The 26,465-nt window shown below is 40.0% G+C and overlaps 1 protein-coding gene across 1 annotated transcript in view; it reads left to right on the top strand.

Moving 5' to 3' along the window:
• The window catches only part of PDXK (pyridoxal kinase), a 45,552-nt gene that overhangs the window by 5,586 nt on the left and 13,501 nt on the right, over positions 1-26,465 (top strand). Inside the window, exons 2-7 of the mRNA XM_048290023.1 lie at positions 12,704-12,758; positions 19,023-19,127; positions 22,097-22,180; positions 23,904-23,950; positions 24,818-24,903; positions 25,684-25,729. Of these exons, the coding sequence (XP_048145980.1) occupies positions 12,704-12,758; positions 19,023-19,127; positions 22,097-22,180; positions 23,904-23,950; positions 24,818-24,903; positions 25,684-25,729 (423 nt within the window). The remainder of the gene's footprint in view (positions 1-12,703; positions 12,759-19,022; positions 19,128-22,096; positions 22,181-23,903; positions 23,951-24,817; positions 24,904-25,683; positions 25,730-26,465) is intronic.

The raw sequence follows: 26,465 nt of genomic DNA, 5'->3' as shown, positions 1-26,465 counted from the left end.
TGGGGAGAGAAAAAGGGCTTCAAGTTAAAGTTAATTCCATGTTAAAATGTATGGAAATGTATTAAAAACAAAAGTATAGTTTGAAATAATAAAACAAATTTTTAATTGTATATATGTGAATTGTACAAAGGTACACCTGAGAAAAACGGGGGACATAAAAAGTCACTGATAGATCTCTAAACTGTCCCTTTAAGTAAACTGTTGTCTTTTACTATTCACTTTTTCTATTTATATCCAAAAAATGATGGTCACTTTTCCTTGAAAAGCATATTTAGTCATTTTAGATAAGGGATACAGCATTATCCATGGCTGACTGAACACATACCAGGCAGGTATTTTCAGCTTCTTTAGTCTGAATGAATGCAAATGGAAGTTCCACTTCAGTTGCTCGTGTTGTATGGAAAACAGGCTGGAGTTGGTGAGGCAAGGTTAATGTGAGGAGCTGGACATTAGTCCTGGGACATAAAATGTCCATTCTTCTGAAATTACTATATGCAGTAGAGTGTGCAGCTGCATAGTAATATATACAGAGGAGAAAAAATATGTATATGATGAGCATAATGTTTGAAACATGCCAAGGAGGTCTGTGCTGATAGATAATATGAGCCCCAGGAGAAGCCAGACTAGTTCATCATCTTGTGGCTTGGCAGCAGTGAGGTGACTTATCATAGCTAAAAAAATACTACTGTGCTGAACTACCTGAAATTTTTCAAGCCTTTGTTCAGGACTCGTATTTGTTCATGTTAATTCATCCGTGACACCTCTGAGCTCCAGTTCCCTTAACATCTGGAACAATTATCCATAGAGCAGGAGAGCAAACTGAGATACCAGAACCTCTTCTGTGGTTCATTTAAAAACAAAACAAACTTCTCTTCACCCTCTGTCATCCTTTGTAAATTTTAAGCATATGGCATAGTTTGGGCTGAGTAGAAATCCTTGCATGGTGATTTAACTTTGCTGTCTTGGGAATGCAAAACACCTCGTGCCAGCTGGATGTGTGGGATTGAGGAGGTGCTAGAGCACACACTGGAAAATGGAAAGTCTCTCCCCTGTGGCAAAACAAAAGCTGGAGAGCTGCTTTCTGATCTGTGGATGCAGTGGGTCCCAAAACCAGCAGTAAATGGTTTTCCTGACCTGCAGAACTCTTCCAGTCTGGCCACAACTATTCCCCTTCTCCCCACTGCGGGGTCCAGTCATGTTTTACCTCTCAGAAGAGGAACTGTGTGGAAATCTCCTGCAAGGATGGCACAGCTATCAGTGACATTAATAAGCTGAAGGGAGGAATCCATGACAGCCTTCAAGAACAGTATGCATTGAAAACATCCAAGGAAGTGCAGTGCTGGTCTGTCCCACAATATCAGAATACAACAACATTTTTTCTCTTGCTTCATTTGGTAGATCACTAGCCAATAAAGCCATACTTTCATATTCCCTTTATTGTTAATACTAAATTATTTGTTTTCTTCCTGAATTTTGCCACATTTATCATAGCTGCTCTATATGGTAATTCTGTCTCCACCTTCTCTAAGGGGAAAGAAAAACAAAGTAAGTTACAACAGAAAAAAATCATTGGCAAATTCTCAAAATTCAATACTGATTTGCAGAATTGTACACTGGAGCTTATGGTCATGTATTTAGTAAAATCTGGCCTAAATCTAAACAAATTAAATATATGTATATTTTATAAATCTGTGTATCTTCATGTATTTTATGACATTTGTTTTGGGTGATGAGTACTACTGAACAAGGTTACAGTGAAGGAAAGTCTTTTTCCATCCGTCTTCTCTGTGTTACTCTCATTTTTCTGGCAGGATACAGCCCCTGTCTCACAGGGGTGAGCACCACACTATCTGTGAGAAATTATCAACACAACTCTGAGCATTTAACAAAAATGAAAACAAAAGTTTTTTTAAAACCCAGCTGTTTTGTTCTCACTGGAGATAATGGAAGTAACATTGTGCCTCTGCCCATTCATACAACAACCAAACAAATACAGGGCAAGCTAGTGTTTAAATTTGAGAAGTTTTATATTGTCACCTGTCGTGTAGGGTACTGAAATCTGCTGGTTTCAGTAGAGAAGCCAGATTGAGAAGCACTTGCTCTGGCCTTACCCCTGCCAGCTGGTCCTTCCACCTGCACTATTTTGTGTCCACTTCAGTGCTCCAAGGAAAGTCATTTTGTGAGGCCATGTGGTAAACTGCTCTGAGAAGCCATCCAGGTTATAAATGACTTGGCAAAAATGGAAGAGAAGAGAGTGAGTGTTTATTTTGAGAGCCAATATCCTGATTCAGTTCCCTAACATAGCCCCACAGACAGCTCTTTTGGCATAGCTGAAGTGCCAGGGCAGGAGCAAGCCCCAGGCTCCTGCACCTGGCATCTGCTGAAGGAAACATTTTTCAGAGTACTCTTCCCTAAGACATCTGCTAATTCTGAAGGAAGTGGTGAGACATCCGTCCTCCAGAAGCTTCATTCTTCCCATGTGTGGCCTTGGTCTGATCTTCACAGACTGTGGCACCTCCTTCAGGGAGCTGTTTCCTGTTCTGTTTCTCCAAGTATCTCTTACCATGCAACTGAACATCTAAACCTGTGGTGGGAGAGTGGGATCCATTCACAGTCTGCCTAAGAAGTCCACATAAAGCATGTGCTGGATAAAACAAATTTCTCTCTTGTAGGGTAACTCCACCTTAGATGTACAAAATGTGCTTGCCCACACCTTGCTGATGGACTAGTGGTTAGGGACCTGGCTAGCCAACATATGAACAGCAGGACTAAAAATAAAGTAAAAATCAGAGGAAAAGAATGTGCTGTGGGATCCTCCCCCCCCCATTTCATTCACTAAAATAAAAGAGATAATTTCCACGCCTGTTGAACCTGTTGCTGCTGTCTGTGTCTGCCTCTCCTCAGTGTTTGCAAACTTTCTCGTGTAGCACTGCAGGATTCCAGCTGGCAGGAGTTTGCAGTGACAGTATGGTGTTTTTGTCAAATTACATCCAAGTGTAGAAGGAAGCAGCATGAAGATGATAAATCTGAAATCTGCAGTGAACCTACTTCTCCGTCTGAAATCAGCATCTGAAGTCACTGGTACCTAACAGTAAACAGTGTCAGGTGGAATTTGTTTCTTGGTTGGAAGGCAGGCAGACACCCACAGCACCACGTCGTTCTGCTATTTTTATGTTCGTCCTTTAGTGGGAAGAACGAACATGAAAACAGCAGCAGAAACAAGTTTTTTCTTGTTTTTCACTGGCCTTAACCTTTAAAAATGGATGTCTTGCAGATCCATCACTTAATACTACTCCAGATGGCAGGAATGGCCTCCTGCCCATAGGAAGGTCAATAGAGCAGCTCTACCACAAATCTTTTGACCCTGCAGGCATCTGGATCCTGATCTGTTGTGATGCAGGGAGTAGTGCTGAGTGTGTGTCTTGCAGGCACAAGAGGCTGTTTGTTGAGTAGCCTATGGAAAAATGGTCATGATGTAGGACAAGAAATTTCTTTGTGCTGGACATAATGCCTGAGAGGGAATTTTGATAAAGGCATATGTTTTGTGTGATCTGAGAATCCTGCATTGAACAGTTAGTAGTGCATGTCAATCAGTCTGTCCAGGTGCAAAGAAAAATTAGTGACCTGGTTGTATTTGCTCTGAAGTATTCCTGTGTCTCCAAAGCTTATTTGGAAAAGCATCTTTAAGGCATTACTGGTAAATCTTGAATTTGGCCTAATTATGATTCAGGTAAGTACTTCCATTGCAAGCCTTTTCAGAAAAATCAATAAATTATTTGAAAACAGATTCACTGCAGTCTCAGGCTGTTCTAGTCTTTTCTATTCAGATGGTCATGATATTACAGCTAGATCAGCCCATCAGCAAATTCTCAGTGAGTACCAATTTTGCCAGAGCACTGTGACAAAAATTGTAGTCTGCTCTGGCAGAAGAGAGAGGATTTATTTTCTGCTCCAGTCTTTACAATGTCCTCTGTGGTGTCCAATGCTGAAGTCAACTTACAAATCCTGAAAATTGGTATGCAGTTGATCAGTGGTAAAAAAAAGGAGTGTCATTCAAGAAAGAAGCCCTGTTCCAGTGCCCAACCACACTTTGGGGGAAGAACCTTTTCCTGATATCCAACCTAAACCTCCACTGACACAACCTCAGGCCATTCCCTCGGGTCCTGTCACTGTCACCACAGAGCAGAGATCAGTGCCTGCCCCTCCTCTGCCCCTCGTGAGGAACTTGTGACTGCAGTGAGGTCTCCCCTCAGTCTCCTCCAGGCTGAACAACCCCAGCTCCTCATAAGGCTTCACCTCCTGACCCTTCACAATCCTCATAGCCCTCCTTTGGATGCTCTCTAATAGTTTAATGTCTTTCTTACATTTTCTCAAGGTCATCTGGTGTATATTTTTACTGTCTGTTTTGTAATAGTCTGTTTGTAACCTCACAATTTGAAGTGGTCTGTTAATAAATCACCAATAACATGTCCAGCATCCCTGTCCCCAGTTTATTTGCTCTAGTATTTTTATCCTGGCACAATATCCCCATTATCTTAGTGATTTTTCTTTGCAGTGCCTTGTCAAATGCTGCGTTAAAATACAGCTTAATTATATGTACAGAGTTCTCTTTAGATATTTGGTGTGCCTTATTAAAAGCTCAGAGGAAAAATAGATTGGGTTAGTCAATAGCAGTTTCAATTCAGTTTATCAGCCCACGCCAGCAATTATTCCTGCTACACTAATTGTCAGGACTTGCCTTTTCTTTTTCCCAAGTTCCTATTTCTCAAACTGAACTAGTGTTTTTACTTTTCTGCACTTTTCTGTATGTTTTTTTGGTTCAGCAGCAAATGGAAGGAGATGCAATTAAGTGAAAGAGCTGGCACGCAGTGAGAGGCACAAGCTGCAACTGGGAAATTTTTCTTTTTCCTCCATTCCAAGTTAGTTTGATTAGAGAAATGCAGCCTTTTAAAACATGTTTCTCTGCCATCTCCAGAGGAATACAGTGGAGCAGTGATGTTCATTGGAACTGCAGTGATGGCTGTGTGAGGTGAAGTTCCAAACTGTAGGACATTATTGCAAACAGCTTGTAATACAATGGATAGATAGAGCAATTCATGGCCTGACACAGAGGCTTTCTTATTGGAAAGTATTGCTGCCATTACTTGGCAAAAAACACCCCAAACTTCTATTACCTCATTTGACAGGGTAATTTTAACTGTGGTAGTGAAATTAATTCTGTTAATGTCTTTCAATTAAGCTTGGCTTTTATATATATATATATATATATATATATACATAAAGTTGGAGGAATAGAATGGATTTGGTTTATGTGATACAGTAATTTTTTTTACACAAAGACAGGCGTTCCTGGCTAATTCAGTTTGTGGATTGTACCCATGCTCTGCTAAAAGTCAGCAATTTGGAGCCTTATCACAAGATTTTTTGAAAATTCCTCCTAAATTGTGTGTAGTTAGTCTTGGTAACCCCCATGGTTTACGTACGTCTTTGTGCTATAAAAATTTGTCCTTTGACTGATGCCACAGTTGAGATAAACCTCACAGGGTGTTAATAAAACTATCAGGGCAGGGGGGAATATTTGTATTTTGTGTGTTTGTACATATTTGAGATGCAGGATTTGCTCTTAAATATTCACTTGTTTTTTGAAATGCTGCTGGGTGCCTTAAATGATATAAATCAAAGTACTCCCCAGTGCTTGGAAAGTTTGACAGGCTTTTGAAGCTGAGGACTTTTTTTTTCTTTCTGTGGAGCCCCATGGCTTGTCATGTGCTGCCATTAATTTTTAAAAATTAGACACAACTTCATGGTGTGATGATTAGAGGATTGGATCAACTCTCTTACAAGCACAGGCTGAGAGAGCTGGGTGGTTTTGATTCATTTGATGATGTGTGTTATAATTGTTGCTTTTTTTAGTATTTACTTCTACTTTGCTCTAACTCATCAGTCTGTTACCATTTGTTGGCACAAAGGACAGGACATGCCTGGCTAGGATGTTTCATCATTTGAATATTAATTAGAAAAAGAGTCGTCCTTTTTCCATAAAAGTTTTACTTGCAAAAAAAGTATCTTGCTATGAAGCAGAAGAGCTGAGGTGCAAAGAAGTTAAGTGTTATAATACAAGGCTGCATTTGTTTTGGGGAGAACTGGATGCATGAAAGCCAAAGGTTCTCTTCTCCTGGTTAGCAGAACCTTCTTCCTTCTTACTTTTTAACCATTTTTCTGTGCCATTTTCCTATCAAACTTTCCCTTAGAGATAAACTCATCTTTTAGAGTTGTGAGATTTTTACTGGTGTCAAATTTGTAGCTCAGATCATTAAAAAAACCCAAGGTGCCTTGTGTTCACAATAAAAGAATTTGTATGAATGACAGCTGAGCTTGATTTACAACTTCAGCTACTGATACTTTCCTGGATTTGTGGTTTAGAAACTGTTTGGTTTGGGGACTCATCTGAGAAAATTGGTTTTGATATGTTCTGGTATGGTAAAGCTAATGTTTTCCAAAATTAAGAACTTTGAAGGAGCTGGAGAGTTTGGATGGAGGTCTTGGCTTTATTCCACGAAGTATAGATAGCAACCTATGAACATATATCAGGAACATAAATACTATGGAAGAAACACATACGCAGGTCTACACAGTCTGGTTTTATACAGACTTTGGGGTTTTTCTTTTCTTACCCTGTTCTGTTTATTTTTCCCTCTGCCTTTTCCTCGTTCCAGATTTTTCCTCTAACGTGAGCTGCATTACTGCTTTGTGGTTTTAATTTCAAACCTTAAAATGAAATGCCACTGGAGGCACAAAGCCAGTGCCCTAAGAGGGCAATATATACCGGTCATGTTGCAGAGTAGAGAGGTGGTTTTAATTGAATTTCATTCTTGCAGAACTAGGTCATTGTTCTCTAAGGTTGTTTAAATTAAGTACAAACTAAAGCATTCTAGTTAAATTGGTCCACTGGCCATTTAACAGCAAAGGATATATTATCTTTACTGTCAAAGCTGGCATAGTTAATAGTGTAAACACAGAGTACCCCTGGGCTTTATCCTTAGAACCAGAACTTTAGGATGGGGAGCCGCTGGTGATATTTTGTGTGATTTTACACATGGAGTTCCACAATGGATAAAGCTGAGGTTTTTGTATGTAATTGTGTCACTGGATGATGGAATGACCCAGGCTGGAAGGGACCTCAGGAGCCTCTGGCTCAAAGCTTGGGCAGCACTAAGTTCAGCCCAGGCTGCTCAGGGGTTTCACCCTCCTTGGGTCTTGAAAACCTCCAAGGATGGCAATCCCACAGCATCTCAGCCCCCTCTGAGCCCCCTTTCTCTGAATATGTACATATCATGCACTGGAAATTGGGATTTTTTTGTTGTTGTTGTTTCTAATGTTTAGTACCCTGGAAACCACTAAAACTTAGTTCAGTTCAGAAGCTTGTGTAATTCAAGTGACAGTTGTTCTCACACACTCAGAAGATGTAAGACACTTCTTTTTAAAAAAACCCACCTTCTTTTTTCCTCCCCAGACTGCATACAAACAACAAAAAAAGGAGAATTTCTTGAGTGCTACAAGGTGTGTGACATTTTGAAAATACACTTCTTTCTCTTGAAGGAGCATAGTAAAGCTGCAATACAAATTTTAAACAGAAGCAGTTCAGTAACAGCTTTTCACATTTCTGAGAGTAAATAAAATTATTAAATGAGAATTTATATTAATATTTACTCTGAGGCAGAGCTGATCTTTGAAGTTAACAGTTTTCTGACTCTAGAGGTGTTAATAATCAGATACCAAATAGGATTAGGAGGTAGAAATGAGTACTTTTATTTGTCTCCAGACCATTGGTACATTATGTAGATTACACAAATATAAACATAAAGGTTGGCAATCATTAAAACAGAATTTCAGATGTTGCATTTGCTTCAAAATCTTCCTGCTCATTTCTCTGTTGCTACACTCACAATTTTCCATACTGTGAAATCGTTTTCTTCTTGTTTTTCGACCTCCCCTTTACGTAACAACTGAGGCTCTCCTCTGGAATGTATGATTTTAATATTTGATTTCTAACAAATTTAGGCACTGGTTTGTTGTGGTGAAGAAGTAACATGTTTCAGTGTATGCGTGGTTGAAATATTTTCTGGAAGGAAGGGGAAGACTGTAAATTTTAAACAAAGGTTTAATTAATGCAGTAGCACAGTCCAAAGGATTGCATGGTTAGAGGTGAACCCTAACTGAGATCCAGCTGTTTATGTAACTTACCCAACTCAAGACATTTTCTGTCTGTCTAGACCTTTAGGTTGCTCTACCAGTGAAACAACTGGTGTCTCTTGTAAAATTTTAGTCCTGTTGGGAGACCCATTTCTTGACTTTTTATTTGTGGCTTCATGGCTGGATATAAGTTTAAATTACTTCTCTGCTTTTAGGAAAACTAGGCTGTCCATCCTCTTTTCCAAAAGAGCCAACACCTTTAGAGGTTGTCCATGTATTTTGAAGTCTCTTCCTTTCTTGTGTGCTGATTTTTCCCTTGAATATTTGCTATTTTGAAGAGGTGCATTTGGATGGTTCTCTAGACCACGTCCCTGCCCAGGTCCCACTTTCTATTTGCAAGGCTGGGAAAGCTCTTGGAGGAAGAACTGAATGACATTTGTCCCTTTCCTTCGATTACCTGTGATGAAGAACTCGGCTGAAGTTGGTGTCATGCATAATGTGCTTCATGCTGGCTGTTTCTTCTAATGCATGCTGCTCTGGTGTGCATACTTGGATTTAATCTTGCAAATATTTTTCTGAAATGTGTCTCTCAGATCTGCCAGCTGTGCCTTCCAAACACAGAACTCCTCCAGTTTTAATGTTTCGTGATTTAATTTTAGAAGTGTAACAGTTCTGCCTCCTTTGCTTGAAGATACTTAGAAAATATATTAAATTTGCCCATTTTCCTCTGAGATTTCAATTGCAGATATCACTGAATGATGTGATCCAGGCAACTATGGTTTGGGTCTTAAGAGGAACAACATTTGACATGTGCTTAGACTGTGGGCTGAGAGATTTAGGATGGACTCAGTCATCTTTTTCCTTTGAAGAGCGCTTATCATCCTTACCCAAACTGGCTCTGGGTTTAGATTTGCCCAAGATTTCCAGTTCTGTGGGCAAATGATGCTTACACAGCATGACAGCAGAGCATGGAAACTTGGAATTGTTCTCTTCTGGAGGGTCTGTAGGACAGCAGATGATCCAAATCAGAGGATGGTGGCAGTGTAGGGGATGTGTGTCCCTGGCAGCTGGAGCCCTTGGACACTTGCAGTGTCTGATGTCACCTACATTTCTAAAACCAGGGGCAGCAATATCACCACAGGACCCTTGCTGTGAGGGGCAGGGGAGGGAGCAGAGGTATGGAGTAAAGCTGGTATAGAGAAGCAAAAATTAAACATTGAAGTGCATTTCTTAGTACGCTCAGTCCTGATGCTGATCAAATATGATCTGAAGGCTCTTATTCTGCCACAGGCAAAATCCAAGTGGGGTGAGTCCCTCAGTTTATTTACACAGAGGTACAAGGAACACAAATGTGTGTACACAAGCAAGAAATTTTATATACTGAGTTTAGTCCTGTTTTGAATTTTTACTTTCTGATAGTTTTCTGAAGAAAAGGTTGATTCTTGCTGGTTTATGACAGTAGAAAAATTGTTGATATTCTACTAAATACGTATTTTCAGGTCATAGTTGCTACTTTTGTGTGCAAATGGGAGAGATTGAGTCTCTTTTTTGGTATGGTTTATCTGATTCAATTCATTTGCTCTGATCGCAGTTTTCTAGGTCTGTACATACAAAAATAATGTATTTCTGATCAGTTAACTTTCACTTAAGATTTATTTAACCTCTGGTTTGAGTAGAAATTCTTAATGAATTAAAAAAAACCCTCTCAAAATCAGTGCTTTTAGTTGGCTTTGCCCAAGAAATTGAAAGTATGAATATGTATCAAAAAGGTTTAACAAGACTTCTTTTGAACACAGCTCCCCTTGTAAGCAAGAAAAGTGTCCATCATTCAGTGCCTCAGAAACTGCCTCTGGCATCCTTTAGATGTGAAGGATGACAGTCACTAACACTGGTTTTTAACTGTTGGTTGGAGGAAGGAAACACCACTTCCTTATCTGCCATAAATGATCAGATTATTAAAATGAACTATGCAAACCAAAATAGAGACACAGTTTTTTCTGTAGCCCTAGAAGACGTGACTGCTGTGAAAAGCTGCTTTTTGGACCTCAGTCCTGTTTTCAGGTCGTCTTCTGGTGACTAAATTCCATGGGACTTTTCAATGCAGTTTGCCTTGGAAATGTACACAACCTGGCTTAACATGACTTTAGCATTCTTTTTGATTATTCTACTACTAACCTTTATAAAAGGAAATGCATTGGAGTAACCGTTATTTTGAGGGTTGAATCAGGTTTCAAAATTAGGTGTGTTAGACTTCAGTCATACATGTTAATTCAAAACAAAACTTTAGAGCAAATTTAGAAACTGTGACAGACTAGACTAACAGCAGTAAATGATTGTTATGGAGACCTTGAAAGGCTTTTTTTAGCTTGTTTTGATGAAAAAAGTCAGAATACCAAGGTCCCTTGCAGAATTTGAGCTGTCTGTGGTTTTTCATCCACTCTCCAAAGCATTTTATTTACTGTTTTACCCAGTGTACAGCGAAGTTAACCTGGCTGTCTCCAAGAGAGTTGGCTTCCCTTGTACTTTTCCATCTTTTGGTTGAAGCAGATTAACTGGCCAAAACAAACCAAAAATCCCTAATTCTGTGGAAAACCTGGTTGAGAAATCAAATGATAACTAATGGTGGGGAGGACACTAAAGAAAGGCTGCTCTTTTTGGTGGCCATCATCTGGGACAGTGTTGCCCTGTGTTGTAGAGCTGCCTTCCCTGCAGCAGCTGTGCGTGCTCTCCTTCCCTAAAGCACTGAGAGTAAACCTGATTAGTCAGTAAATCCCAGTAAGTGTGTTCTGTAGTCTCAGGGGTTAAGTAGTTGGAGAGACGTGATCTGAATGTTGCAGAGAAATGGATTAATTCACAATTGTTGCCAAGATACTTTAAGGAAATAACAACTTAGGTCTGTTCATTGCAGGGAGGGGAATTCATTTTGGGGTGACAGTCTGGTTAGAGGCTATATTCCCATTCATTTCCTTGAAGAGCATATCCAGACATGAAGGTTAAGGTCATAGCAGTGTTGTCATGTTCTCAACTGTTTGGTTCCTGGGTCTTTAAAATAAAATCCACCAAGATGAGATAAGAACCTGGGGGGAGTGTACGTGCTGAGCTTAATTTGAACCTGGTCAGGTTGAGGTAACTAACCCACCATTCTGTGTACCACTGATGCGAAATTACTTTGCTTTCTGGTGAGGAAGGAACAGAAACCTTTACTAAATATGGAAAAAAGAGATTTATTCTACGAAGATCTGTGTGGATGTGAGCTGTGAAACAACAGAAGTGTAGCGCCTGCAGGCAGAAGGAACGACCTGTCACAGCACGTAGCTCCATCTTGTAGCCAGGTATTGGAATAAAGGGCTTATCAGAGGGAAAGTACAGGCACAGGGAAAGCCTAATGTCTGGCACCAGACACCCAAAAGGTTTTTAATCTATGCGAAGGAGTTGGCTTCACGACGAAAAAGGGAGAGGCGTGAGTCTCACTGGAAAACGTGACTGGAAAAGCTTTGTTCCCTCACTCCCCCCTCCCAGCAAATTGCCTGAAAGAGGATCATACACAGTGGTGCATCATTCCTGTTATCTCCCAGTATGACTCACTGAGCCATACATAGCAGCTCTTCTTTTGAGGAGATTTCTTACCCAGAGCAAGCTGGATGTGGAAACAAAGACTCGGCGTCAGACTGTTAATGTCACTTTTGCATTAGAATTCCTTGTGTGACACATAAAAATGTCTAAAAATGGCTTGACTACCAATGCCTGTGTGTATTAAACAGGTATTGTCAGGTTAAAAATCCTCATTAGTTGTCTCCTGCTTGGATGCTCTTATTTTGATAGTATTTATATATTTTTGGGCACAAGAATATATGTTGATTGCACTAGCAAATTATTGGATATTTCAGTGTTTGGATTGCTGGTAATGCAATGTAGCAGGTGGCTTTTGGAGCATGCTTTAGGCTCTTTTTATTCTGTGTTTTTTTCTCCCCTTTATTGCCCAATCATACCCCAAATTAATTCTCTGTGATTTCTTTCTGTTCTCTTTTAGTTGTAAAGAAACTGATTGTGACATCCAAGTAGGGCTTGTAATATTGATCCCTTTTAAGATCCTTCTGTCCTTCTTTTAGAAAAATCGTTTTTCTGGAATGCCAACAGCATCATCCCTCCATATTGTGCATTAATTTAGTACCTTGTACTTCTTTTCTTGCCAACAAAGGCCAGCCAAGGCTTTCTTGAGGGTTTCAGTGCCTGCTGCTGGACCAGCCTCTGTGTCCTTATCCCCAGATGAACTCCAGCCTGAGGATCCAGAGCTGTTTTTCTGGTGCTGTTGCCAGCGGCACTTTTGTTCCCTGTTCATTGCTGTAGTAGAGCACTGGGCTGTTTGTTTATGTTGCATGTTTGTTGACTCAGCTCCCAAGATTTTGAAGTATGCACTGGGAAGCAAGGAGTTCTTCCCTGTGTTTTGGGATATGGGTAACGTATTAACGAAGCTGTGTTAGTAAAGAAATATTCCTGTGTTCTGTTACAGGTTTTGGGATTTGAAGTTGATACGGTGAACTCTGTCCAGTTTTCAAACCACACAGGTAAAATTTTACAGATACTACTCCACAGTCACTGAACTCACTCAGCACAGGGCTCACCTCATCCCATGACAGTGGAGAGGACATTTGTTTCGTTTTTTCACTCACATTTTCACTATACAGGATGGAAATGTAATGTTCATGTTTTGATTCAAGTCTCTCAGAAGCCTGGATGTGGGAGTAGGGCATTGATACAATGGATGTAGTAATGTCCTCTTCTGCCCTTTAGAATGAGTTTCTTTTGTTAGGCAGTAATCTAATTAACTCAGATAGTGAAATAACACAAATACAGCCATTTACACAGCCAGACTCCTAAGGGAGTCTTCAGATGTTTTCAGTGAGTTATGCCCTGAGAGTCATAGTCCCATTACCAACCCAAACATCAAAAGCATACTGAGGTAGACCCAATGTTTCCTCTCTATGTGTCCAGCCAGATGGCTCTCAAGTATCCCAAAATTTCATCTTGGTGGGAAGAAGGGTGTTAATACATTTGGGTGTATTTTTATTGAAGCTCTAAGCCTGAATGCAATGCACTCACCTAAGACATTCAGACTTCCTAATACTCACAGTGCTAGAGGACTTTATTTCTTAAAAGAAAGCTGAAATTTATATTTATTTTAGCAATACCTTTCATCCATAAAGGAGCTCCAAGTGACTTGCTATTTTTGGATCACTGGAGACACATCTGCTGTCTTGGTGGTGGCAGGTTGTTTGAGAGGAGAGTTACTCTAGATAGAGAAAATCTACAGGTGTCTTCAGAAAATAATCTGGGAGCAAATTCTGACTTTAACATCTTGGAAAAGAGCAAAAGTTGCTTCTGACAGAGAAAAAAGAAGGCAAAAGTTGAGGTATTTTTTTAGTATCTACAGGTACAGCTCTATTAGTAAACTACTAATTTTTGGAACAGAGATCAGTCTCTTACTCTGTTGAACTTCATGCAGCTTTCAAAAGGTTGTAAGATGCCTATCATAGAAGGAATTTAGTGCCACCTTGGAAAGAAGAAATTAATGTTTCAAAGGTAGCTTGAAAGCTACCTCTGCTTGTTGAGGAAAGGCACAAAAGGTAATAATTAAACAAGGGAACAAGGCCTTTCCTGGCTTAGGCAGAAATCTGCTTATTTTGCTTGTACCCTTTGGCACAGTACAAAGGTTCTCTTGTGTTTTTCAAAGATACTTCGATGTGACTTCTGTTTATTTAAAGAATGTACTTAGTTTTGGAGTTTGGGATTTTCTGTTGTTTGGTTTCAATAGCTGGGTAAAACTGTTGTAATCTTCCAGAAATTAAGCAATTTTCTCATGTCACATTACTCAGTGCTTGAAATGCATGAGTATGTGTTGTTTGTTGGCTTTCTGTTTCAAGAGTAAATCAGCTTTATAGGGTGTTGAAAGAGCTTAATAGAGGTTTTATTGACCATAAACTGAATGTGTCTGAAGGTGGGAAAATTACATTACTAGTAGGGTGACCAGGTTCTTAAAACAAAAAAGAAAGAAGATTTTAAATTTGTTTTTAATAGTATCACAGCCAAGGAAAGGTTACCAGTGTTTCATTCAAGGTTTGGCAGACAGTGGAAGGAACGACAAATTAGTGGTTCCTCCTCCCACAAGAAGACCAAAATGAGCATCCCAAACCCAAAAATAGCTCAAATATGACAAGTCTTTAAAATACTGGAACTACTCCTGATGTTTAGGAATCACATTTTGCAGGTTTTTTTCCTATAATTTTGGGGTTTTTTTACTAAATCTGTTAAAAAATCCCAAAGTTTGCCACACAACCTCATGGTTTAGGGAAGCAGAGCTTGTGTCTGGCACTGTCCTGCAATACACAGGCATTGTGTGCTGGGTGAATGGGTGAAGGGAACTTGATTTTCCTATGAAAACAAAATTTTACAAGAACCATTTCTGTCATCATCATTAAAGCTGGAGGACAGACTCCTCCTTCAAAATCTAGCTGTGAACTTTAGTTTCTGAAAGAATGCCAGGGGATCACAGGTAGAAGAATGTGTGGGGTTTTGGACGTGGTATTCTTTCTTTCCTTCTTTCCTTTTTTCCCTGTTTTTGAGTTTGGAATTAGCAGCGAATGAAATGCAGAGAGAATTTATGACTAACAGACTGGTGAATCATTATTGCTCTTTTTTTGCCCTGTCTATAAATTAGTGAGATACCACAGGCCTCTTTCTGCTGACTCCTGCTCAGAAAATTCAGCTTTCTTTAGTCTCTGATAATCCTGAAATTCAGAAAATGGGCTTTGAATCAGTGCCCCTGGGAGAACAGTTTGTCATGTTGCTTCGTGAGGAACTTTAGTGATTAGAGTGACTCACACTTGAGTGGCATCATGCTTCACATACAAATAAAAGAAGCTGTCATGCAGCCTGCAAAGACTGTGCTCTTTATCCTATATGAATATACTGTTTGCAGAAGCTTCTCCTCATCTGATGTGCAAAAAGAAAAATCTAGATTTATTTTTAATTGTCTAATTGATTTTTTTGGGGGTGATGTCCAGTTTTGTTTCTCATTGGTAGGTTTATTTTAAGCAATAATGTGCTTACTCTGCCATCCAAATCCTACCTTTGAAACAGCTCCAGAACAAATAACCTGGGGTTTTTTCTGTTACTTTTCTTTTTATTCTTGAGCACTTTTGGCTTCCACTTCGTGGGTGGGTAGTAGGTGGTTGGGTTGGCTGGTAGGTTTAATACATGAGAAATTACAATTATGTCTTGGTGTGATTCTGCACAGTCTGCCTGCCCATGTGCAGTCACTCACCCCTGCAGGTGCAGGGCAGAAAGAAAAGCTCTCCACTCTTGCCTGACACTGGGAGCATTTCACTTCCACACTGTGACCAGCTGTAAAAAATCCAGTGGGGAATTTGGTACTGAGTTTCTGGTTTTATTGAAGGCCTCCTGGTAGCTACAGATGAGTCATGTGTTGAGAGCAGGTTGTCTGCTGGAGTTTGCAATGTGAATTTTGTGACACAGCTGGGCCCAGATTGCCTGTACGTCATGTGCCTTAAACACTAGAACTTTCTTCCTTTTTCCTGTGTGAAATTCTTGGTTACTGAAGCCACTTGGAATAGTTTTGCAGGGAGCACCACAGGAGGAACTCAAACCTCAGAACAGAATGTTCTGGGTTGGAAAACAAAGGAATCTTACATGCTATACCTAAATGGTAGCTTGTTTTGTTTTGCTGTTTGCTTGTTGTTTTTGATCAGCTGGGGTTTTTTTTCCCCTTCTGATGTGACTGCTACTTCCATTTTCTTCCTTCCTTGTTTTTAAAAGTAATTAAATACATTCCAAAGGAGGGAAAAAAAAGCAGAGGAAGGCAAGAAAGAAAAGCATGTAAATTCATCTTGGGTGCAGTATTAGCTGCCTCTCTTGGTTTTTTTTTTTAATTTTTTTTTAATTTTCATACAGTTGAATGAAGACATTTCCTTGGAGACTGGTAAATATGTTCATCATTTTAGTGACATGGGGCATCATGTCTTACTTACTTTTCATTGCCTTATCTGCTAAAAGCAAATAGATAACATCTAATTTCAATAAAAGACCATAACATAGATAAGCAGAAGGGGCATAAGGTTGTTTAAGCATTTATGTTCATCTGTGTGTTTAAAATTATTACAGATTTGGGGGACTAATGCAGTCAGTCTGAACCAAATGGTGTTTTGGAGAGCTGTGTCATGATTTGCAGTGTTCTCTCTGCTCTCTCAGACCAGCACTGAGGGGAATCATTTGGTGGTTTTGTACCCAAAACAAGGAAGACTCAGCTTTCTTCCTTTTTGTCTTTCCCCTTTCAAGATAGTCCTGCTTCCTGGGACCCCAAGGTATCCATCTTCCAGTTAGTGAAACCCTTTTTGACATGAGTGACTGGCTTTTTCTTCTGTGTGTCTGCTTTTTGGTGTTATATTCCACCAGGAAAGTAGGATAAATGCAGGGTCACGGGATTTTCCCCTTGTTTGTCATGTTACATGAAATTACCCTGGGGAAAGAGCATAGGGGGGTTCCCATCTTGCTGCCAGTTTTGATTTGGTTTGATTCTTACATGAACATAATTCAGTTCCTACTGACATCACAGTTCTCTGCAGCTCCAGTGAAGGCATTCCCTTTTTTTTTCTTATGTCTCAATAGCTATGGCTTCCCTGAGAGCTTCCCTAAGGCTTTTTAACTCTGGCTGTCATATAGTTAGGCTTTAGGTTATATTACACGTTACCAGGTGATAAAAAAGGTCCTCAGTGTGGAAGTCATTGTTACAGAGCTCAGACAGTGTCCCTACCCCATGTGGGTGACACCAATTCCTGAGCTAAGCTGGGCTGCTGCCTAATGTTGAGTTTTTGTATTTATCTGTCTCCCTCAGTGGAGGATCAGTGTAACATAAACCCTGTGCATTGACCATTTAAGACAGCTTGACATGGGAAGGTGAACTTTTGCTTAAATAGTGAATTTACAGGGTCTGTGTAGGAATGGCTCCTGAAAGTATCCAGGTTGTCTGTTGTTGCTTCTTGGCAATCTATCATAATTGTTTTTATGGCCCTGTGTAAGATAAATGTCAGCATTTTTGCCTTGATTCTGGGTGAAAAGTGCACCCAGTCTCCTTGATGGCCACCGTGGAAGGAATCTGTTGTGTCCTTGTCCCTGTTCTGGCTTTGCAGTGCTGCAGAGACTGGGGAAGAGGAGAGGGCAGATTATTTCTCTGTGATGTTCCAGATGTGACAGAATAAACATCTGCATTTGTGTTAAACCAAGTAATGGATTCAGGTGCAGTCAGAGGTTCTGCATACCCTTGGGGCTGGGCCTGTGCTGATGGGGGCTGCAATGAAACTACAGAAATCCCTCACTTCGACCCTTTCTTCACAGGGACTTTGTGAAAAGCATTTTCCTGGGAGGGAGTCGTGGTGGCTGATGTGAGTCAGGCCCCCAGCCAGCTGGCAGCGAGTCGTGTTTTAGAGGCTTGGCCTTTGTGAGCTGAGGAGAGCAAAATGATCCATCTGCTCACCATGCTGTGGGTGTATTTGCATTCGTAAGAAGGAAAACTGAAAAATGTGCTTCTCCCAGGCTCTAGGCACCTTTTGGCAGCCACTCTAATAAGTCAGTTTAGAGTGATAATCAAAGCCAACAGTTTTCATCACTGAATTTTCTAACTGCAAGAGCAGAAGTTAAACAAAATACCATTGTCTTTACACAGGGGAGGTATAGAAGAAGATACCTCATTAAGCTTTCCCTTTTCCTGATTCCAGTTAATAAAAAGATAAGCTCTTTAACAAACAGTGAATTTATGGAGATTGGAAGAGTTAAATTGTGAATGCCTAATCTAATATCCTGGAGGAAGCCCCATCCTTACATACAAGGGAGTGATTGGTGCCATCTAGATGGGGCAGGCTTTGATGACAAGGTGCAAGGTGCATTTACATTTTTCAACAAATGTTTAGATTCTGTTAAGGGAGATACATTTTTTTCCTTGGAATTGGCTGCCATGGACCTTGGTCCACTGTTGGCTGAAATCAGTTGAGTTTATCCCAAGTAACTTCACCTTCCATCTGCTTCTCTCAGCTGAGTATATTTGCTTGCAATTCTTAGAGATCATTCAAGGATGAGAGTATATGGATATTGTTTATCTGTCTGTAGTGTCTTTCTGCTACTCATTTCCTCCTCCAGGATCCTCAGCACTAAAGCTGTGCTGTTTTTGGAAGAAAGTCTGTCAGATGACACTGTATGTTTAAAGAGCATCCATGGCAGTGTTCTGCTGTGGTCAGTCTGTGTGTGACATGCAGGTCCCAGCGAGTGCTGTATCTGATGGGTGCAGGCCTGTGTCCAAACAGATCTATAAGCCTGTTAGGATTGTCATCTAACTGCCAGTATTTCCTTTTTTTAATATATAGTACAAAATAACAAAAGTAGATTATACTGACACCCTCCTCCACTAAAGTCGAAAACATACGTTTTTCCTCCTCCACACAGGAAAGGGATAGTTGCAAAAGCTCCATGGGAAATCTTGCAGGAGCCTGTGTGTGCTCAGCTTGATTTGCTGGTAAATGGACACTCTCAGACTGCAGTGTAGTCACTCCAGTTCCTTTGGGAGGCAGAGGTGCTAAGGAGAAGTTGGGCACATTAACTGTTCTGCTGACAGCAGCTTTCATTCAGCAGCAGCATTTCGCAGGAGAGGATGTGGCGATGCTTCCTGGTGCTGATGTTTGATGTGGTCCCTCCACGTGTATCATGTGTGTGATCTGAAATAGAAAATTCATCTCTTGAAAAATGACCTGGTGTTTGCTTTGCAGGCTATGCCCACTGGAAGGGTCAGGTGTTGAATTCAGATGAGCTTCATGAACTTTACGAAGGACTTAAGCTGAACAAGGTCAACCGGTACGATTATGTGCTCACAGGTGAGAAGAGCTTGTTCCCTGGAGTTCCCAGGAGATGTAAACACAAGTAAAGGGATGTAAAACATATCCCTCACTGCTGCAAACCAACCAGTTAAAATTTCACCTGTGTATTGTAGTCTGAACTGGCTCGTGCTGTTAAATTTGTAACAGCCAGAGTTCTCCAGCCTGGAGGTTGTAACTGGGTAGGTAAATTGATTCCCTTGTATAATTTACAGGTTTGTACAGGCCAGTCATGTACAGGCACACTTAATATTTTGGGAGTGCCTCTACTGGAACAATGGATGAGGAATATCAGAATATTATTTTTAAATTTATTAGGAAGACATGAGTTTAACCCTTTCTCCTAAGTCTGCAGTACTAGCACCCTGTGGTACTGCAGCATGATTTTATGAAAAGTTGTCTGTCCTTGATTTTTTTACTTGATCTTTAAGGCTTAGTGCTTTGTACACTGGGCAAAGTATGAATAGAGTTGGGTTTTGGTTTTGACTCTGTCATATATCTTGATTTTTTGCTCTTGTTACTGTGTAGGTCATCTGAGTGAATACAGTCCTGCAGTGTTTTCCTTTGCTTGCACAGGGTGCAAAGTGTGCATAAATACAAGCAAGGAGAACTTCTTGTAGAATACTTTATAGAAAGGAGAGATTCTGCAAGAAGTTTTTATTAAAAATTGCTTCTCACCCAATTCCTGCTTCTCAAAAGTAGGTTACTGATCAGATTTCACCTTTGGTGTGCCTCTGGTTTGGATAACAGTATCAATTTCTTACAGCAGTGAACAGGGACTTTTTAAAGGTAGGCAGAAATACATCACCAGATTTGATTGATTTCATGGCTTCCACATGTAGGAAAGTTCTTTCTACACAGGAAAAATTGGAAATTTCAAGTGCTTGGATTATAACCCCAAAGCAGTCATTCTGGCTTGGAGGGTGTGGCATGCCCAAAGAGTTATTGTCAGCGTTTTTTCAAGGAATATCTCCAAAATAAAGAAGACTGAACAGCAAATAGATTTAACTAACGTTAAGAAATTAATTTTGGCATAAGTGGGTTCTTTGTTATTGAGAAATAGACAAACACTTTTTCTTTCCTGGAAGGAACTCACAAAGAGGACATATCCAGGAAAAGCACACTGTATTGTAGGAATTTTCAGGAGATGTTAGTGTGCAAAAATTATAAATAATATTTGAGTATTCTTTTAGCTGAAATGTTACTTTTTTATTTCCCTTCCAACTCTTGGAAAAGACCTCTACACCTTTCCTATCACTGGCAAAATGGATATAAGAGATCAAAAATGGTAGAAGGAAAATAGAAATCTTCAGCAAAAAGGAATTTTGGAGAAAAAGGGAATATTTATTAATATATCTTTTAAAATAGGGTATTTGTGTGTTGTTCACGTTTCTTTTAAAATCTTATTTGCTGTAGCCATTTTCAGTATGGACAAAAAAAGGCATGGGTAGAAAGAGCAGTGATTTCTGAACATCTAATAACACTTTCTGTATTTTAGTCTTCAGCTGCACTGTGGCTGAACTTAAAATTCAGTATCTTTCATTCAGGACCAAAAGTCAGATATTTCTCTTCAAATAGCCCTTCACTATAGTGCACAACTACTTTGTACCTCAAACAACCTGGATATGAGTATTTAAACACTGAAAAGCAATTTATCAAAAGGTGGGATTTGACTGTTAATTGTCTGATGACTGTAGATATCTCAGCTGAGATTAAAATTACTGTCGTTAGGCCAATTATACAAAGTAACACTCCATGAGCTTTTTGTGACTGTTATTTGTAGATCTTGATGTATTTGTTTCGTTTACAGTAAGACAGTCAAGGTAAGAGATAAATTCCAGTTCAGTGTAACTGTTTTAAACACCTCTGTCAATGCTGTTGATCAAACTCAGCCTTATTTTCCAGCCAGTCTGCCATCACAGGTCATTTAAAAAATAAAATCTTTGCTTGACTCTTTTGACTGATTATCAGCGTTTCATGGATAAAAACCAGCATTTTGGCAAAAAATCTTTTCCATTTCTCTGCAGCACCTAAGAACTGATCAATTTTGCAAGTTAAAAAAAAAAACAACTCCAAAATCTACTTTTTAGGTGTACTTTAAAATATTTTATTAGAATGGACATTTCCAAGGACATTGAAAGATGCTACCTTGCTAAAAATAATAGTATTAAATCACAGAATTACAAAATATCCTGAGTTGGAAGGGACCCACAAGGATCATCAAGTCCAGCTCCCAACCCTGCACAGCACCATCCCCAAGAAATGAACTACAATAAATTAAAATCAAATTGATAATTAATGAATGTTGTAACTAAAGTTATACATAAATATATAAATTAAGAAGCATCTATAAAATCTAAAAATGAATGGTTAAATAAGAATATTGTGATCCTAGCATTGTGATTGGGGCCTCGAAATACAGTAAAATATTTCCAGCTTATTTCACTGCTCAGCCTAAAAGATAGGAACTGTTTTGTTATTTTGGATATTGCTCTAAAATAGTCAAGGTTAAATCTCTGTTGCATTAATGTGTTGGACTCTTATCAGCATGAACATTAATAATAATAAAAAGTTGCTTCAAGCCAGAGTGTGAAGAAAGTATATGGAATTTAAAATGTTTACTGCATGAAAAATAGTATTGATCAAAATACTGTTTTTATCAAAAGGAATGTTTTTTCCTTCTAGCCTGACCTTTGTTTATTTATGTTCAGGCATTTTGAAGTTATATGAGTCTTTCATATACAACATTCTTAGTAAATGGATTTTTAAGGTTATACTTGTAGTTGTGCAAGCACCGTCTGAATTTGTCTTCCAACCTATTATTCCTGAGTCAACTACTGAAATGCCTTTGTTCTAAAAATACTTTTATCCAAAGGATGAGAAGTATGCAGCATTCCTATCCAAAACTAAAAGCAGAAAAAATGTTCATGAGAATAGACTTCAAAGGTGTCTTTTTTATTTTCCCAAAGGGTATACAAGAGACACATCGTTTCTGGCAATGGTGGTGGATATTGTCCAGGAGCTGAAACAACAGAATTCTGACCTCGTGTATGGTAAGGATGTGCATTATAATCCTTTCTGCTTCCTCACTGGGTATGCTCATCTTTTTCACATCTTAGGATGAATACACTGGTCTGATGTTATGCAGCATTTCTGGTCTGGCTGGAGCCAGCTGGGCTTCCAGTGATGTTTATTTCAGCTTTAGGTGTTGAGGGAGTTGGGTTTTTATCTTTCTGATTTGCTGCTTTTCAGTGTGTTTGTTGCATTATGCCATCCAGAGGAGAGTGTGCCTTGAGGACTGGTTGTCTGTATCCAGGAGAAGATAAAAATCCCAGCCAGCTGCTGCTGCTGATAGTTGAGAGGCTGTGTGCTGATAGCTGAAGCCTCTCCCTGATTTCCAAGTCAGCCAAAGCAGGACAGACTCTCCCATGTTGCCCTGCCATGGTTCCATGTAACATCCCAGAAATGTCCAACTGTGCCTCATAAATTCTGTGATTTACCTTAAACTCCAGGGCTTTTTAAGCTCTGGTGCTTTCTGATATTCCCTAGGACTACCCAGGGAGCAAAAGGCTCCAGCAGCTGTTGTCACTAACATGTCATATCAGACTTCAACCTGTGAGAAAAGATTTGTTCTCTTCCCTTCCTTCCTCTCCTGAGTGTTTCAGGAATTTTGAACATAACCAGCATTGGCTTGAATTGAGCAAAAGCATTCAGAGTGACAGGGCAAAGTCAGTGAGGATTTAGTGGGATTAAAAGGTAAGAATGGTGGTTTGAGCTGTCATCTTTAAGCTCAGTAAACAGTGTGGCCAGGAAGCATCTAGAATGATTGGCAGGATTTGCAGGCTGTTGTATTGAGCAGTGATACCTGCCTTAAAATTAACAAAGCATAGGTCTCATTTAGCAAAATACAGCAGAGAAATCTTGTCTGGGTTCTGTTACTTTTTAGCCTTTATTAACACTGTTCTGTTGTCAGGTTCTCCAGAGCATTGTGTGAAAGCTAAAGACTCAGTTGAAAGAGACATCTCACTGTGTAGAACAGGAAGAAAGTGGTCAGGTGGTGAGATCACAGCGAGGCTTCTAAGATCCTGTATATTTAATAAATAGATTAGAACGTAAAGAAAATATTTTTAAAATGTAAAACAAGTTGCCCTCTTTTTACTCATAGAAACTTCCTGAAATACTGATTGGACATTGATTTGTTATCTTTGGATATGTATTTCTTTTTGATCTTGCTTAAAGATCTTTTAATACAATGAACAATGTTCCTTTTTGAAGTGCAATGGTAGGCTGTTTCCATCGTCACTGAGGACACTTGGAATGTGTTGTTAATACTGCTGGTGATCCAGAACCTGTGCCAAACATGTGTTAATATCATTACACCAAGTATGACTCTATGTACTTTGGCATGAATTTTCTTATTGTTTCATTATAGTAGTTCCTTTTTTTAATATACACACAGCATTTTGGTGTATACATTTGGCACGTATTTTTTTACACTGAAGTAAAAATAGAACACTTTTCAGAGCTGTTAGCTTCTCCCATGTTTCTCCCTGCCATACTACCATTCCAGACAACTTTTTAAGACACATGACCTACTCTTTCAGAATTGGCAGCCACCAAAGTTCAGTGTGCTACAAGAGCTGTGGGAGTGTGTAAGCTTTGAGGTGCTCAGTACTGTTCCATAGCCTAAATTTACCTGTTTTCTAAAATTTTCCCCTCCCTTCAGGGTCTTTATAACTGTACCCTATTTCTAAATCTAAATTTTTTCTTTTACAGTGTGTGATCCAGTGATGGGTGACAAGTGGAATGGAGAAGGCTCTATGGTTAGTACTCCTCTGTTTGGATTCTCTGTGTAGTGAATGTTTGTTACATAAAGATGTATAAAGATTTATTAGTTGTTAAACCACAAAACTAAGGTACTTTACCTAAGTGTGGCTTTAGATCCCACATCAAGTAAATTTGTACTTAATTTTCTTGTATCTGAATGAGCTTGGTATCAGGAAAGAATGACAACTGCACAGCCTTGGGATTATTTCTCTCCTGAGACAACAGAGGGAATACAGACCCTGTCCACAGGAAAATATTCCCCTGCTCCCCATCCTTGTCTCACTGGAGTCCTCTCTGTCAAGAGCTGTGTTTTGGCTGGTAGCCTGGCTGCCATTGTCAGTCATCCTGGGAATTGACACAGCCCTGGAACCTAAATGAAGATGGCTTATTTCATGTAGGATCTGACAGCTATTGGGCACTGGGCTGTGGTCAGTGACAGACAGGTTCTGTGTACCAGTATCAGGCTGCACTCTGACAAAAAACCATTTTTGATGAAAAATTTTTGAACAAAATAGTTTGGTTTGGAGGTAAGGACATGAGTGAGTTGGGACGCTGTGTTTCTTCATGCTGCTGTGTCACCTTGGTGAGAGAGAACTTGAAAGTTCTTCACCCAGGCATCACTTCCTTTTAATGCTGCCAGTTTAGGTCCATTTGCTTAGAAATGGTGCTTCCCATCACCTCCAGGGAAGAAAGGGCTGTTGGTTACAGTGTCCCCAGCTGGGGGATGCTCTGGCACTGCAGTTGCAGAGCTTGGAGCTGTCAGGTCACTCGGTGGCAGCAGGGGTGGTGGATGAGGGAAGGAGAGTTGCAGTCCCACATCTCAGATGCTGCTGACAACTTTTGACACTGTTTTTTCTCCCCAGTATGTGCCCAAGGATCTCCTGCCAGTCTACAGGGACAAAGTTGTACCTGTTGCAGATATAATCACTCCTAACCAGTTTGAAGCTGAGTAAGTGCTTATTTTCTTTTATAGCCAAATAAACTTGAGGAAAAAAGCAGGAAAGACTGATACCTCTTAATTTTATTTGTCTCAATATAGTGCCTTATGTATGTATGTGTCAGGTTTTGGGTTTTAGCTGTTAGTTTCAAGTGGTGTTTTTCAGATAACCTCAACTGCTGCATGTTGAAACCAATAAAAAACCCAGGAGTTACGTGAGGAAAAGATTCTTGTTGTTTTCTCCAGTCTCTCATTTTCATGATTATTTCTTGTTATCACCAGAGGCCTGTTTCTAGGACAGGTTAAAAAAATACCTTCCCCATCCTTACCCATGACTATGAAGATTTTTATTATGTGCCAGAATGTCAGAACTGAAATAGTTTGGTTCAACCCCGCCCAAAATTAGATTCAGAAATACCTCCATGGCAACATCTCATAGGAGCTACAAATTCAAATGTCTCCTGCCTGTCCTGGCTACCCAGCTGTGACTGGTCACGAGATAATCTGTGGTGATGCAGCACAGGCTGTCCTCCTTAAGGGGAGGGAGCAGCTACATGGGAGAGGGTGGGAAGAGCCTTCCTTGTGAGGGAATTTTTGTGATGTAGGGATCTCTGCAGGAGGCAGGGTAGGACTGCTGTGAGCAGCACTGTGTGTCTGTGCATGTAGCCTTTACCGTGGAGCTACAGATGGCTTAGGCCTGTTTGGTGCAGTCCAAGCTTTCCTCCTTTGAAAGGGCAATCAGTCACTGCCTGGAGAACTTGTGCTCTTTTAAGGTTTCTGTTTCATTCTCAGGTTACTCACGGGCAGGAAGATTTACACGGAAAAAGATGCACTGGAGGTAAGTAGGCAAAGGGTGGGATGTGTGAGGTCTCTTCCTGCATTCCTGCCTGCAGTGCTGCACTTTGCAATTTGTCTTTAACCTTGGAGTCACTTTGGCCTCTGTCCTTTCCACATATTTATCATTAAAGCTCCTACACTCCAGGCACAAAACATTTCCTGGTTTAGTGTCAGACTTCAGAAGAAACTTCCCAAAAGAGCTCCAGATAAAGGGATTACAGTGATTATGAGTACATCTCTCTGAGCTTGCTTTCTGCAGTGAAGGAGGAGTGGCAGCAGCACACATGGCAAATACCCAGACACTGCCAGCAGCTCTGTTATTACTACATTATTTGGTTGGGGTGAAAACCCAGGGGACTACGGGCATTAGGAACCTGTTTGGGGCTCTGCTGTCCACACTCAGCAATGCTGAGTGTGAGGACAGCTTTTCCTTATTCTTGCAGATAAATCCCAAGCATTGACAGCTGCTGTCATTACCATGTGGAGATGATAGATGGCCTGCAAATATATTGCATCAAGGTGTAAAGGTTTGCTCTTTCACACAAAGTGAAGAAAATAAAAAGCTGTGGGAGGACAAAATAGAAATACAATTTCATTGATGTCTTGAGAAGGGCTGAGCTCTTTGTTTTGTTGACTAGTCAAGTGCTTTCAGAACGGACTGATGTTATTCCCTCCAGTTTGGTTTTGAACTTCAAAAGAACACAAAATCTTTAAACAAACAGCAGCTGCAGTGGCAC

The sequence above is a fragment of the Corvus hawaiiensis genome, chromosome 2 (genome assembly GCF_020740725.1).
Source record: "Corvus hawaiiensis isolate bCorHaw1 chromosome 2, bCorHaw1.pri.cur, whole genome shotgun sequence".
Taxonomy (NCBI): Eukaryota; Metazoa; Chordata; class Aves; order Passeriformes; family Corvidae; genus Corvus; species Corvus hawaiiensis.
This window is presented reverse-complemented; position numbering and strand designations above follow the sequence as displayed.